We start from the raw sequence: 14385 nt of genomic DNA, 5'->3' as shown, positions 1-14385 counted from the left end.
GCTACCTACATCTGGCCCTTAATCTCCCCAACGGCCCCCAGCGCCTTGAGACCCTTACAGGTGATTAGTTCGAGCTTTACAAATACTGTTTTCTTTTCTATTGACGCATACCATACTAACATAGGTGGAACATCCATTTCACACCCCTTCCTAATTCCAATTCAGTATGAGTCAAATAAATACCAAAATGCCATTTGTTGTTGCAAATCCTATAATTTTACATATTGTAGGGTTTGTGACCACAAAATGGCTATGTACTTCTGTCCCTTTCTGAAACAAAACTGTGTGTATGTGTTACCCAATACTTGTGGAAACCTGGTAATTGCAGTAGCTTTAAATAAGTAATAACGGATAGAAAGTGTGGTCCAGATTTACAAACTCTTTGAGTCTGGTTCGTGTTACTTTCTTAAAGCAAGCCGGCGGCAAAGTGTAGCAGTGGCATATACAATCCAACACAAATCAAGTTGCATTGTAACCAAAAACATTACAAAGCTCTGCAATGTACTGCCTTGAGTTAATTTGCATCAAGGAGGTGTTGCGTGAGTGGATCATGTAAGTTCCAATGCAACCACCCATGGGTTTTCAGGTAAATCTCTATCTTGACAGAATTGTAGCCGGGGTGGTTTTGCCAAAACCCTGCACCTTCCTAATGGAGGGATAACCAGGAGAAGTGTTTCATTCGCCCCACTTTTTCCTCTTTGCATGTGTGCTGCATTCTACAGCACATGTACAAAGTGGGAAATGCTTTAAAGCTTATGTTTTCGTACTGTAAGGTAGCCCTTCCTGATATCAAAAACTACGCTTACCACATCCCAGATACCATTACACTATCGAGAAGGGTGTGTCCACTGGCGCATGGCAGCTACAAGTGCACAAGCACAGGGCGAAAGCAAAACAGTGAAACGTCTTATTATATATGGCACAGTTCGGCTCTCTCCCATTCGCGCAATGCCTGTGGCGCAACAAAACTTGAGGAGTAGCCCCCCGCAAAGTATTTGGAGGCCCCCTGTAGCGTTTTATTGGAGCTCACGCTAACATACGCGGCCCGCAGCGCTAATGATTACTGGAGCCGGTACTTTGGTTCACACGTGGCTCCGACTGCCGTCCGGTAGCCACGCCTCTTTATTTATAGGCCTCAGCGTCTGACGTCACGCGTCAGCGCTGGTGTACTCCGGCAGCGCGGGTATGCTAGACTGCTACCTCGTGCCCCAGAACACTACATTCCTTCTAACCTTTACCAAAACAGCAAAATATCAACACACAGTAGAATACAAAAAAATCGATGAATCTGTTACCAGTCTGCCAGTCTCAGTTCATGAGGTCACTACACCAGATAGTCAGCTAGCTGGGAGGAGGGTGCTGGGTTTCTTCGCAACCCATATCTGGACTGTCCTCCTCTTGACAGGGCCATCTCCGGTGTCTTTGGGGGTTGGGGTGTTGTTTCCCCTGACTGGTGAGGGGGAGTTTGGCATGCTGTCCCCAGGGGTGGCCGGCAGGGGTTGAATGTCTTGGTCCATCCGGTTCTCCTCTTCGGAGGGATACTGATCTGCCTCTTCATCTTCTCTCAGTAGACTCGGGCTGGATCGCTCTAAGTCACGCCCTAGACGTACACCTGGTCTCTTGGTTGTATGTTGGACTCTCGGGCTCCTCGCCGTTTTCTGGCTTGATCATTTGAATGAGTCCAGTTCGCTAGGGTCCTCTCCTCATTCGCTTGTGCAGGAATCCACTCTGGGAGGTTTGGGAGTGTGTCGTTCACTATCCGGCCCATGGTTGCTGCCCCTGGCGCAGCCTCTGTCGTGATGTGTGGGGTCATCCTGGACTCTCTCAGGAAACTGTAAATGGCTTTCTCCAGTGGTGATCCATCCGCCAATGCTATGCAGATAGTCTTGTTGAGGTGTGGAGTTATTTTGCGGTGATGGATTCCCCAGCTCTTTGGGTATTCTGCGAACTCTTGACCCTGGAAGGGGGGACCATTGTCCGTCTTGACTACCTCGAAGATGCCATGAGTGGCGATAGTCTTTTCAAATTTGGCAATGACCTACGTGGCTGTCTGGCTTCCTACGATCTCTACCTCCGGATACTTTGTGAAATCGTCAATGATCACCAAGGCGTAACGTGCGTCAGGGAGGTGCCCAAAGTCGGCACTCATGCATTTAGATGAGAAACAGCCCTGGATGATCTGTCCTCGGATTTCCTCTTTTTCGTCCCGGAATCCACACGAGCTGGCCAACTCCTTCAACCTGCCATGGAATGCGTCTAATGACTCCTCGGCTTCCTGCTTTGCTTGACGGAAGATGAATAAGCATGGGCGTAAAATCCGTTCCGCTCGCGGATTTTGCGGATTTTCGGCAAATTTGCAATCCGCGAACTCTTGCAAATTTTCCAAAAATTCGCAAATCCGCGCGAAGCGGATTTTTTGCTTGGTCGCACTTGCCAACTAGAATACTATACAATTTTGCGGCGCGCAGCGCTTACTTACCGTCATTCAGCGTTTGCAGAGTTGTTTTTCTCCATGTTTGCGTGTGCTGCGCCATTTTGGATCTTGCTGCGGGATCCCGCGGGAGTTTGTTGACGTCATCGCGGCTTGCCACCTTGCACAGCGAGAGTTTGGCAACGCGAGTACATCATAAAGGCCAGTAATCACGCATCGCGGGAGTAAACACTTGTGAACACGTAGATGCGGCGGGCAGCGACAATCTCGCAATTGCGAGATTGCAAAATTTTCAATTTCGCACAAGAAATCCACCAGCAGGCAGCATAAACCTTGACAATTATGATTTTTATCCGAATAACTCCTCAGGTTGACATTTGCCTGCACTTTTTTTTTTGCAAGGAGTCCATTTTGGGGGGGGGGGAGGAAGGAAGTGCCCCACAGTCTCCAACTTCCTGTTCCTGTCCAGCAGTCTCCTCCCAGTGCTTTCTTCATGTGCTGGTCACTTTGATTTGGATCTTGACCTGGAAGGATTACTTTTTGTGGATGCTGCTGGATATTTGGATTTTTGCAAAACTGAAAGCACTCAGCAGGTGCAAAAGTTCAATCTTATCATTAGTAACCATTCCCTGTAGTGCTTCCTGAGGGGCCCCTTCAGAGTTCAGTTGCCTACTTGCAACTATTCTATGACCCTGCTCTGACCCTCACAGCAGGCTCAGAGAATAGCTACAAGTATACAACAAAGGTCCTGTTAAAAAAATTACACTGCAACAGAAAGCAATTACAGATAAGGAAGCAGGTGCCAGCCTGGAAGTTCAAATTCAGTGACACATTAATCAGCCCCTAATTCATTCATGTCAGTTGAGGCAGGGCAGGTGTGCTTTCCCCCCCATAATCTACAGTGATGAACTAGAGGGTGGCATGGGTGAGGCAGAGGGTGGCATGGGTGAGCCAGAGGGTGGCAGTGGTAAAACAGAGGGTGCAGTGATGAAACAGAGGGTGCTGTGATGAACCAGACGTAGAAACAACATGGTCACGACCGTTGCTACCCGACAAGTAAGTTCGCGTTTGCGAACTGGTAAAAAACCCTTGCAAAATGGCAGAAACACTTGCGAACACAAGAAAAAGGAATCCGCAAAATTCGCGAGAGTTCGCGGATTTTGTGGATTGCGAATCCGTAAATACTCAATTTCGCGGATGGCCAATTCGCAAAATCCGCCCATGCTTAAAGATGAACCGCTCGTAGTCTTTGCTCGCCATTGGCTCAAAGTGGGCATTCCATGCAGTGAGGAGTGTGTGATATGTCTTCGGCGTTGCTTCTACTAGTGTCTTGTAGATGCGGTGAATATCCTTACCCCCTAGGTGGAGCAGTAGGGCTCTGCGCCTCTCCCGGGATATTCCTGCCCCCTCGAAGTAGATCTGGAGGCGATCGGTCCAGTCCCTCCAGCGTTGGGCAAGGGACGACGGAGTTCCATCGACGATGAATGGCTCGAGGGCGGGAATTGAGGCCATCTTGGCGCGTGCTCAGCGTGCTGCGCAGGCCGTTCGACTCTCCCCACTTGTGTGAGATGGTAGCGGCCTGGGTGATAGCGGCCTTCCCTTGTGTGGCTTGTTTTCTGCTTTCCCCTTAGCAATGATCGCCTGCCAGACGTCTGACCCAGGAGTCGGGATGGTGTGACGTGTATTCGAGCTATGGGCTGCCTCGTGGCGTGGGGTGATAGTGTTCTGCGCAGCTCCTACTCTCCCTTGGGCTAGGGGTAGTGCTGCTATGGTCCAGTGAGCGTAGCCTCTGCCTCACCTCTGTATCACCTCCCAAGCAGGGCCTCCGTGGACTGCTCCAGGCCTGAACACTGTTGTCCCCGTACACAAAACACCTTCAGAGCAGCAGGGGGGTTTGGGCAAACAGCATGATGGGCTCTAAAAGACCCTCGTCGCCACTGTGGCATTTTATTGGAGCTCGCGCTAACATACGCGGCCCGCATCGCTAATGATTACAGGAGCCGGTACTTTGGTTCACACGTGGCTCCGACTGCCGTCCGGTAGCCACGCCTCTTTATTTATAGGCCCCAGCGTCTGACGTCATGCGTCAGCGCTGGTGTACTCCGGCAGCGTGGGTATGCTAGACTTCTACCTTGCGCCCCGGAACACTAAAGCCCCCATGCTCCTGACCCAGACATGAGCTCTCAGCCCAGGGGCCCGCCACCCATGCACAGTGCTAGAGGAGGACCACCTGGAGCTCAGGGCCCCCGCACCACGAGGGCTATTTTTATGTCAATAGGGCAACGCAGGACAGCAACTTTACTTGCTGCGCTGTATGATTTTATAGTGAATACGGGCCAGCCTTTGAGTTTTTCCACATTTAAAGGTGCAAAATTAGTGTTTATGGGCGTGGGTTTTACATGCCTGGATGTGGTATTATCACATTCCGTGTCTATATGAAATATCACTTTACAAGTATGTATTCCCTCACTTGTAATATGATAATGCAATTCCTCTTTAAATTGTGCAACAGTGTAAAAGTTGCAGTACAATTAAGCATTCATGGCATCATTAACTACTTTTGTAGTGAATGGGCAACACCAAAGTAGGACATTCTTCTTGGTACTGAAGTTACAAACAGTACAACAACATACCATGTCCTTACATGAGCGATGTAGATACAACTTACTTCCAGTGGTTTGCAATCCGAATGTACTTCTTTGAATTCACTCTTAGGGCAATCAGTTTCTCTGTATAGATATTCAACTTCATAGCGCTTTCCAGCCACCACCTGTATTTATGACACACAGAAAATGTACATAGTTTGTTACATGTTTGCATCAGAAAATGCACTCAAGAATGCATGACAAAGTAGTGTACATGCACACAGGCAGAAGATGATTCATGAATAATGATTGTGTACAGAAAGAGGACCCTTGCGGGTATGTAGTGCGCTTTACAAGTGATTGATTGATTGATTGAATATAATGCACGTTTCCATTCATATTAAGTCCTGAACTATCATATGCATGCTCTATATGTCTTAATTAACCCTGGGCGTAGTGTGCGTAGTGGGGCTACGCGAAGCTATGCAATGTGGGCGAGAAACTACGCCCACCTGCGCACTTCGCATAGCCCCACTACGCGCCGCATGCCTCCCCTCCCCTCCATACCTAATTTAATTAAATGGGCAAAGAGAAATAAATAAAATGCACTTACCTTGTCCGCGGCGTCCCGGGGCTCCCTCTGCTCGTTCACGCCGCCGTCTACTAACCAATACGCATGCGGGGGCGGCCGCGCATGCGCATTTCTCTCGAGAAATGCGCATGCGCGGCCGCCCGCGCATTGGTTAGCAGACGGCGCCGTGAACGAACAGAGGGAGCCCCAGGACGCCGCGGACAAGGTAAGTGTATTTTATTTTTTTTTTTGTGCCCATTTAATTAAATTAGGTATGTTCGGGAGGGCGGGAGGGAGGCGGGTGGCGGGCAACTACGCTACGCCCAAGGAGTGGGCGTAGTGTTGCCTGCTTCGCCTACTTTGCAAAGGGCGAAGTAGGCAACACTACGTGGGCGTAGCGAAGTTGCCGGCCCAGGGTTAGACTTAATGGTCACTGAGGTAGCAAAGAAACTTGAAGTAGATAATGAAAGGTAAAGAGTTCCTAAAATATGTATGCTAAATAACAGAATTACAGTGGCTTGGGTATAAAAGGTAGCTAAAGGGAGAGCTGCTCGGGAAGTTAAGGTATGGAAGCTAATGTGAGAACTTATTCCATATTCTACTACACTTCATCAGTAAAAGCAATGTGATAGGTCACAAATGTGATCCTTCCTTCTCAATGACTGGCTGCAAGTAAGAAGTGGGAGTCACATTTGCAGTGCTGGGTTATTCATGGCCCAGTATTAATTGTGAAGTATTTTATAATGACAAATAGTATTTATTGCGGTGCTTTTCCCATCTTAGGTATCAATGTATTGAATGTGGTCGGTTATGATCATTTTTTTATTTTCAGCATAGGGACTTTACATATTGTCATAATGGTACTGCACATGGAACAACACAAACTATGTTAAGTCTATGATTGAGAATTAACGTTCTGTTCCAAGCACTATTTTTACATCTTGTATGAAGTTCAGTACTTTCATATCTTGTATGGAGTTCAGTACATAGCACTTTACAATAATTATGGATCGGAATATGGGATGTGTCGATGATTTCTCCATGAGGATGAATTGTTTTATATGATAACACATGGATGTAAATAAGAACTAAGCACTAGCACTTTGTCCTTAGGGACATTAATAATAATATTAGCTAAGGCTGTTCCTGGAAAATTCGACCACCCATATTTATCACGGTTTTGCATCACCATTGCACCACGCATGAAGACTCAGGTTTGACGCAAAACCTAAATGAGATTTACCAAGCCCTGCGAAGCCACATTGCGTGGCTCTGCATGGCTTGATAAATCTAGAGTAATGCAAGGCAGCGCAAAACGCTGCCTTGCGTTACTCTGCAGCAAGGAGTTGTGCTATCAGTGGAGAGTAGGTCTTACCATGCATCCACCCATGCAGTTTGAAGCATTCCCAGATTTACCAACACTGGTAGACCTGCGAATGCATCAGAATTGTACGCCTTCCCATCAAAGGAGCAACAAGGAAGAATGTCTTTATTTCTCCTAGTTGTTTCCACTTTCCAGGTGTGCCTCATCTGCAACACCCTTAGAAAGAGAAAAATGCCTCTGAGGATTGTTTTTGTGCAGGAAGGTGCCCCTTCCCGCAGGAAAATAGTCCTGCCTACAACTAAGGCACCTTTGCACCATGGTGCAAGGGGGGCTGTGTCGGTGCTAGACATGGGCAGAGAGCAGGAATCGGTGGTCTAATGTCAAATATGGCTCTTTCCTGCCCTCACCATTTCATGAATCGCAGCGCAACAAGGAGGCTTGCCGCATTGCTTGAATAGTTGATAAATAGTTATGCACAAATCTTGAAATGCATGTCTTGCCTAGACACCCCCAATTTAGGATGTGAACATTTTGTATTAAAAGGTATATAAGAGGGTTATTTGTGAACTTCTTTAAGATGGCTCTAGCTCATAGAAGGGCATATGGAATCATTTATTAAGGAATGTCAACATGACATCCTTTTAACAATAACAGATGTTTGCCTTGAATATGAATATGGAACCATGTTAAAATGTACAACATATTGGAAATTGTTTGAATCATTTGGGATTGTAGCACCTAAATTAATTATGTTTTGAAGGAATCTATTTGAGCCAGACCCTAATTACGAAGACCAATGTTAGCTTGTGCCACCGGTCCCTCCTCTTCCAAAAAGAATCTTTATGTTTGAATCCTTGTAATGAACATAATAGTTATAGTTGAAAGATTGAATGTGGATAGTATTGATACAAGGTAGCATTAATTGACTATGTGCTTTATGAAAAATTATTTAGTTTCTTAATACTCTGAAGTGGCATAATATAACATGTGTTGTGTTGGATTTGAAGAAATAATTCCTCATGTGTTAGGCATTAATTGTTTTAATCTTTGAAAAACAGTGGACTTCTTAGGTTGGGCAGACATATTTGTAGCGCTCTAGTTGTTTTAAAAAATATTAAAGGGATTTATTGCACACAAGAACTTTAATACAGATTGATACACACAGTGGACTCTACGGCCCAGTCGAAGGCAAATCACCGACACGTGTTGGCCATTCCTTTGCACATTTATGTACATTTGATGGTTAATTAAATGGTTTTGACTCACACAGTTTGCTGTGCCAACTCTCCTCTCATGCCAAAATATGCTTAGAAGACTTTGCACACTGCTTCCAATTCACAAATATACCTACTATTTCAATGTGAATATCAGAGTAAAAGACACACTTTTTGCAACTTGACATAGCCTCCACAATATATACGACAAAATCATTTTGAACATGGAATGCTAACCTTCTATTAGCAATTTTTCTGAAATCCATGAAAAGGAGGGCTAGAGCACTAGGATAGACTTCTTCAGAGTCCAGAAAAATCACAGGGTAACTGCACAATGAAGAGAGCACAAGATATTGTCATGGCTGTGTGCAGTTGAAGGCATGGTAGGGATGCAATAGGATTGGTGTAATGTCAAAGAAGCTTGCCTTGGATTGAAACCAGGAGTGTGTGAAATTTGTGTGGTTTCCTTTTCCATAATTCCACAAAATTTCAGATAAAATACTGAAAATCATGTGAAAATACATGAAATTAACACATGGCATTTGACTGTATATTTTAATGTGAAATGTGTCCTTGTGTTCATTTTGAATGTGAGGGCTCATTCAGAGGTTAACAAAAAAAGGCTCAAAAATCAGAAGTGCTGCAAATTCCCAATAAGTTCTGTTTTGTGCCCATGCTCTTGCAATAGGATTGTTACGCAAACTAACATGAAATTACACGTGGCGTAGTGACATATACACAGGAATTTCTCACAACAAGTGCAAAGCCAGTGCTGGAAATTATGTGAGATTAGACTAGCGTACTCAATATTTCATCCTAGGCTAACTGAAATAAAATAATAAACCTTGGTGAAAATGTAGGCTAACCAAATGGGGGTGCCACCAGCTTCCTGACAGTGTGTTGAGGGGATGAGAAGAAGGACACCTCAATATCTATACTCTTCCTCACTTTAGGCCAGTTCCTCATTCAATCCCTGTCTAATGATTGTCCTTCTTTTACATCACATGACATACAACTTAAGTGATCTCCAGAGGAAAATATACAAGGGCTCACCTGTGAAGTGGCTGACAATACTTCTTCCATTCTGAAAAGGTTTGGTTTGCTTCCTTCATTAAAATTCCCAATGATCAATTTCAGGATTGGCTTCAGCTCTTCACTGTTGCTCGATATGTGAGTTGGACATCCAAGACATGGTATCACTTTTGCAGAAAACAACAAACAGGCAGTTAGTATAGCAACATTTACCCTATTTGATTATTAAACACAAGTATGTTCAACTGTCAAAGTCACCGTACCCTCTCCTCGAACATCACTGAAAGCCTTCCGTTATGAGCTCACCTATGTGTGCTGCAAGCTATTGTAGATCTCATTGTTTGCAGTGGTTCTTTCCACCTATTCAATTATCAAATTTTAGGTGTAACACTCCACAGAACCCTCTGACTCATCTGCAAGGCTGTAACAAGTCCTTGTGAGGCCCTGATCAAAAGGGCCATACCCCAGTTCTCGCCATAGCTTGCTTAAGAAAATTGTGCATTTTGAAGCACACTGGATAATTAACAGCGGTAAAAACTTTGAAGGGTTCGATCGCTATGGTGGGCCTGAGAATATCTCCCTGAGGAATATTGGGGACAATATGCTTCAGTTGATGTATCTTAAACCATAATATGGTCGCACAATTGGACAAAATTGGATAGGATTTGAAGATCAATTCATGTGAAGGTTGGCGGGGGATGGGGTTGGGGTTCTTCTCCCTTTCACGTTCTCCCCTAAACAATATAGTGAATAAGTGGCAAATACTACATTTTAAAACACATCTGGAAAAAAAAAACATTGGTAAGTTGTAAATGGGACATGGTGCTTAAATTCCAAAGATGTTTTTATTGGTAAACCTCAGTGTTGACTCCTCAACAAATCCAATACAATGAAGGCTAGTATACCTGGAAACCACCGCTAATAGTTCCATTAGAGCATGCCAAGACTAGAATTGGCAGTACAAGAGCATTGTAACAGAATTTTACTGTCCAACCAGTAACCGGGAAAGGATAGGAGGGGTCACTCTTCCATGGAACGATATTGCATCCACTTCATTGACCTACTATTACATTATAAGGTTAGTACATTTCTTAGCTCCCCTTACACTTACTTACAAAGGTAATTGCAGAATGCGTTAAGAATATTAAATGTTTTACTTCAGGGTGTAGGGATGTATATGATATTAATGAAGGTTGATATTCTGTCGCTATCGATCTTGTGACTTATATCCAGGGTAGGGCTCTAGTTTTTATACACCACCCTCTTAATGAAATATTAAATGAGAAATTGAATATGGGCTGCGCCTGAGGTATCTCAGATGTAGCAGCCAAGTGTCAGAGGAAACGCACTGTCAGGAAATCTGTTCATTACAACTTTGGCCAATCGACTCCAGACACAAGAAACCCACATATAAAGCAATGTTCCTGCATTTAGAAAATGTGTGTCCTCTTTATGCAGGCTTTCCTGGCTTCAGTTCCTAGAATAAAAAGAGCAAGAGCTGGTGGCAGAATGTTCTCTCATAATGCCGCCAAGTTGTGGAATTCCCTCCCCTTCAGCTCAGGTCCAACCCCAACCTGTCCTCATTCCAGAAGCAACTAAAGACATTTCTTTTTAATGGGCACCAATAACCGTTCCTCAGTTAATACCTCGGACAAGCTGCCACACTTATCCATTAGCGCTTGGACGCCCCAGGGCAGCAACTGCGCTTTACAAATGTACGTTTCATTTAATTTCATTTCATTTCATGTAGTTTGTTATCTCTATCAATAATCAACAACAGTTATTCCAGAATGTTCCTCCATTTGATAATGTAAGCCTGGAATTTGAGACATATTGTGCCATCATTCACAGAATGGCTCCTTTAAATGAGAGATGTGTTGTGTGCTGCAGGCGATGTTTAGGAAACCAACACTTGATTCTCAAAGACACACAATAGTCTTTCAAGGCAATTTAGTTTGGCCCTGTTCCACTATTAAGTAAACCCATCATATATATGTCACATTCAGTGCATGATCAGAGTCTGAAATTATTGCAATATTTGATGTTGCATTATGCTCATTTGGTAAGTTTATCTGTTGCTTTACCTCTTCTATGGACAATTAACCATTCAGTTAAATTACAATATATAATTATAGATTATTTAAATATACATAAATAAGGTCATTCAGTCACAACCTTTTCGCTTACAGGCATTACACATGCACACATTCTAGTACCACAATTCTACATGTTCAAATCTCCACAATGTGGAACATCTTTCGTACCCACTTAAGATTTGAAACAGACATTCTCAATTTCTGAAGAGAACGATACACTTGGGGGCTGATTCACAGAACGAATCTGCGACAAAATCCTAAACTTACTACTTTTGGTATTCGCAGAATGCACTTATGACTCCTAACTTTACATTCACACTCGGGCCGGAATTTCCGCACCCGGACCGTTCTCTCCGCACCCAGAGGGAACTCTCCGTACTCGGACCGTGAATACCAAAAATCGTAAGTGCCTTCTGTGAATACCAAAAGTAGTGAGTTTAAGATTTTGTCTATGATTAGTTCTATGAATCGGACCCTTATGTCTTAGGCTTGGCCTGTAATTAGACCTTCAACTTGCTCCTCGGGAACTGCAGACTTTCATCTGGTAGGTGCGTACCCTAAATATAGATGGGACAAAATAATGAGGACAAACAACGTACAGACAGGTAAGTAAGTCTAGGTTTTCTATCCCTAACCACACATGTGTGTATCTATGTACTCAAAGTATGCAGATGTGGAGTTAGGAATTGTAAATCGATGCTTCCCTATGTGCACAGTTGTTATCCTATTCAGTAGTACAACCTCTCTGGCACTGAGTCCTGGAATCAGCAATCTGTTGGCACCCTAATACTAGTAACTATGTGAACTTCCCTAACCTTGGCTTTAAGAGAGAGATGAGAAATTAGAAACATCAAACCTTGGGGCAAAAGGAAGGATGTTCAAAATAGGTCCCGGAGAGCTGGCCACATTCCAAAATTACAGTCTAAATACTGACCATTAAAATGAATTCCATTTAGATTAATAACTGTTAAACCGGGTATCCTTGGCATGGTTTCCCCTGACATTTTGCCTTCAGAACTCCTGCTTACAGTTTTGCTGACTTCATGTCTGCTGGCTTTAGGAATCCGCACACTTTACCACTGCTAACCAGCGCTAAAGTGTATGTACTCTTTACTTAAACCATGGTAACTTTGGCTTATCCACCACTGGCATATTTAATTTACTCATGAGTCCCCAGTAATGGGCACTATATGTGCCCAGGGCCTGTAAATTGAATGCTACTAAAGGGCCTGCAGCACTGATTGTGCCACCCACTTAAGTAGAATGGTTAACATGTCTCAGACCTGCCACTGCAGAGCTTGTGTGCAGAGCTTGTGTGTGCAGTTCGAAACTGTCATGTCGACCGGGAAAATTAATTAAACACCTCGCTGGCCGTGAGGGCTAAACAATGTGCGCACTGCTGTGTACTCCGAGCAATTTATCACTTAGCTCCAACCACGCTCTACTTTCTGTGGTCCCACCGCCACTGGGCCACTTACAATAAAGCTACAGCCTATACAAAAAGGAATGCACAGTTCATTAATCCTTCACAAGCAAGATGCTTACTAATAGTCCATTTCACATTTCCATTTAAAGAAAGGGAGTCTTTTTGTATTTCCAAATTCTTTGTTTATTTTTTAGTCCATCATTTCATCCAGAAAACATCAATAACATCACTCCAGACAATGCGTTTCGTCCAATGTGGACATCATCAGGGCTCAGTGATTCATGAAGATCACTTGTTAATGTAGTGTCAATTTGTTTCTGACCATTAAGTCCTGTATTAAGGTACTCATCAGCAACCTTCCGCATTCCCTTCTAATGCGTCTCTATCTCCGGCGGATCGGTCTTTTCCCGCCAACCTGGCAAATTAACCTACTTGCCAGGCTTAAACCTACCTTTTTATTATATAGGTTACCCTTAAGGTAGGCCCTGGACAGCCCATTGAGAGGGTGCAATGTATTTAAGAAGTAGGACATATACGTTAAAGGATATTATTGGGACTGCCTTATTACATTTTATAAGAGTCATTTCCAAAGGGGAAGAGATGGGACCCCCAAATTTAGTGTCTCTGGAATCACATTTTAAATACAGAACTCATGGTGAAGTTGGGTTTTAAATTGCAATTCTGAAAATGCCACTTTTAGAAGGTTTCCATTTTCTTACTGTCCCATTTGGTGCCTTCTGTCTGTCTCTGGAATACACATCTGGGTAGGGGGACAGCTGTATTTCTGCATTCCCTCTAGAAAGCCACACACAAAGAAAGGGTAGATGTAACTGAGTAGCCATCTGCAAACTGATGGTTCAGTCTGAACAGGATGACGGGAGGAGATGACACGTACACCTGCACGGGCTGTTTCCTGTCCCCACAAAAAGGGTGGCATAACCCGCCCTGTGGTGAGTCTGGAGCCAGGCAGGAAAGGCAGTGTCTTGTGCACTTCAAATGCATCTCTTTGAAGTCTTCCCACTTCAAAGGCCCAACTGGCTATAAGTACTGGACATCTGACACCACCAACCAACTTCCTCCAGTTTCTGACTTCTTAGGGATATCAAAGACTTCACCTCAACCTTCAAAACAACACCTGGACTTTGCTTTCTGCAAGTTTTGCTCTGCCAGGTGCAGCCACCTAGTCAAGGCTCTTGGTAGTGAGTATAAAGTGATGTATCTGCCAGCACCCACACATCTACAACTTTGCATCCCCTGCTTCGAGATCAGGATTGACACATCATCGATTTTGCAGCGACCAGGTCAGCGCACCACACTTGGGACCGCTGCATCGACTCCTGAACCACTGCTTCAGAACCACCACATCCCTGCCACTGTGTGGAGAAGATCGACACATCTCCTCTAGAGTGTGGACCAACCCAGCGCATCACAATCGGAACCGCCCCAATTTGGAACCAGCGCTTCGCTCAAGGAACTGACCCATCGCCAAAGTTGTGTGGAGAAATTTGGTGCAACATCCCAACTGCGTGAGGATCACCCACACATCGCACAGCTGCACCCTGCAAATTGTGCTTGCAACCAGGATTTAAGGTACTTTTGCTAAGCGGGCCCTGTGTGGGTCCTGTATTCGGCCCAGTCTCTTTTCAACAGCAAGCCAATGAAGCTCATTTAGGAGGTCAGAAGCATCTTTCAAGAGCCAGTACAAG

The 14385-nt window shown here is 44.5% G+C and overlaps 1 protein-coding gene across 4 annotated transcripts in view; it reads right to left on the bottom strand.

The window, feature by feature from the left end:
* LOC144791842 (T-kininogen 1-like) overlaps positions 1 to 14385 on the bottom strand; it is a 269931-nt gene that overhangs the window by 88414 nt on the left and 167132 nt on the right. For all 4 annotated transcript variants that reach the window (XM_078666624.1, XM_078666621.1, XM_078666623.1 and 1 more), the window contains 2 exons: positions 9179 to 9324; positions 5100 to 5201 (listed from right to left, as the gene is read on the bottom strand). In XM_078666624.1, the coding sequence (XP_078522750.1) occupies positions 5100 to 5201; positions 9179 to 9324 (248 nt within the window). The remainder of the gene's footprint in view (positions 1 to 5099; positions 5202 to 9178; positions 9325 to 14385) is intronic.

The sequence above is a fragment of the Lissotriton helveticus genome, chromosome 11 (assembly GCF_964261635.1).
Source record: "Lissotriton helveticus chromosome 11, aLisHel1.1, whole genome shotgun sequence".
NCBI classification, from domain to species: Eukaryota; Metazoa; Chordata; class Amphibia; order Caudata; family Salamandridae; genus Lissotriton; species Lissotriton helveticus.
Note: the sequence above shows the minus strand (reverse complement) of the source record. Positions and strands in the feature narration are given on the sequence as shown.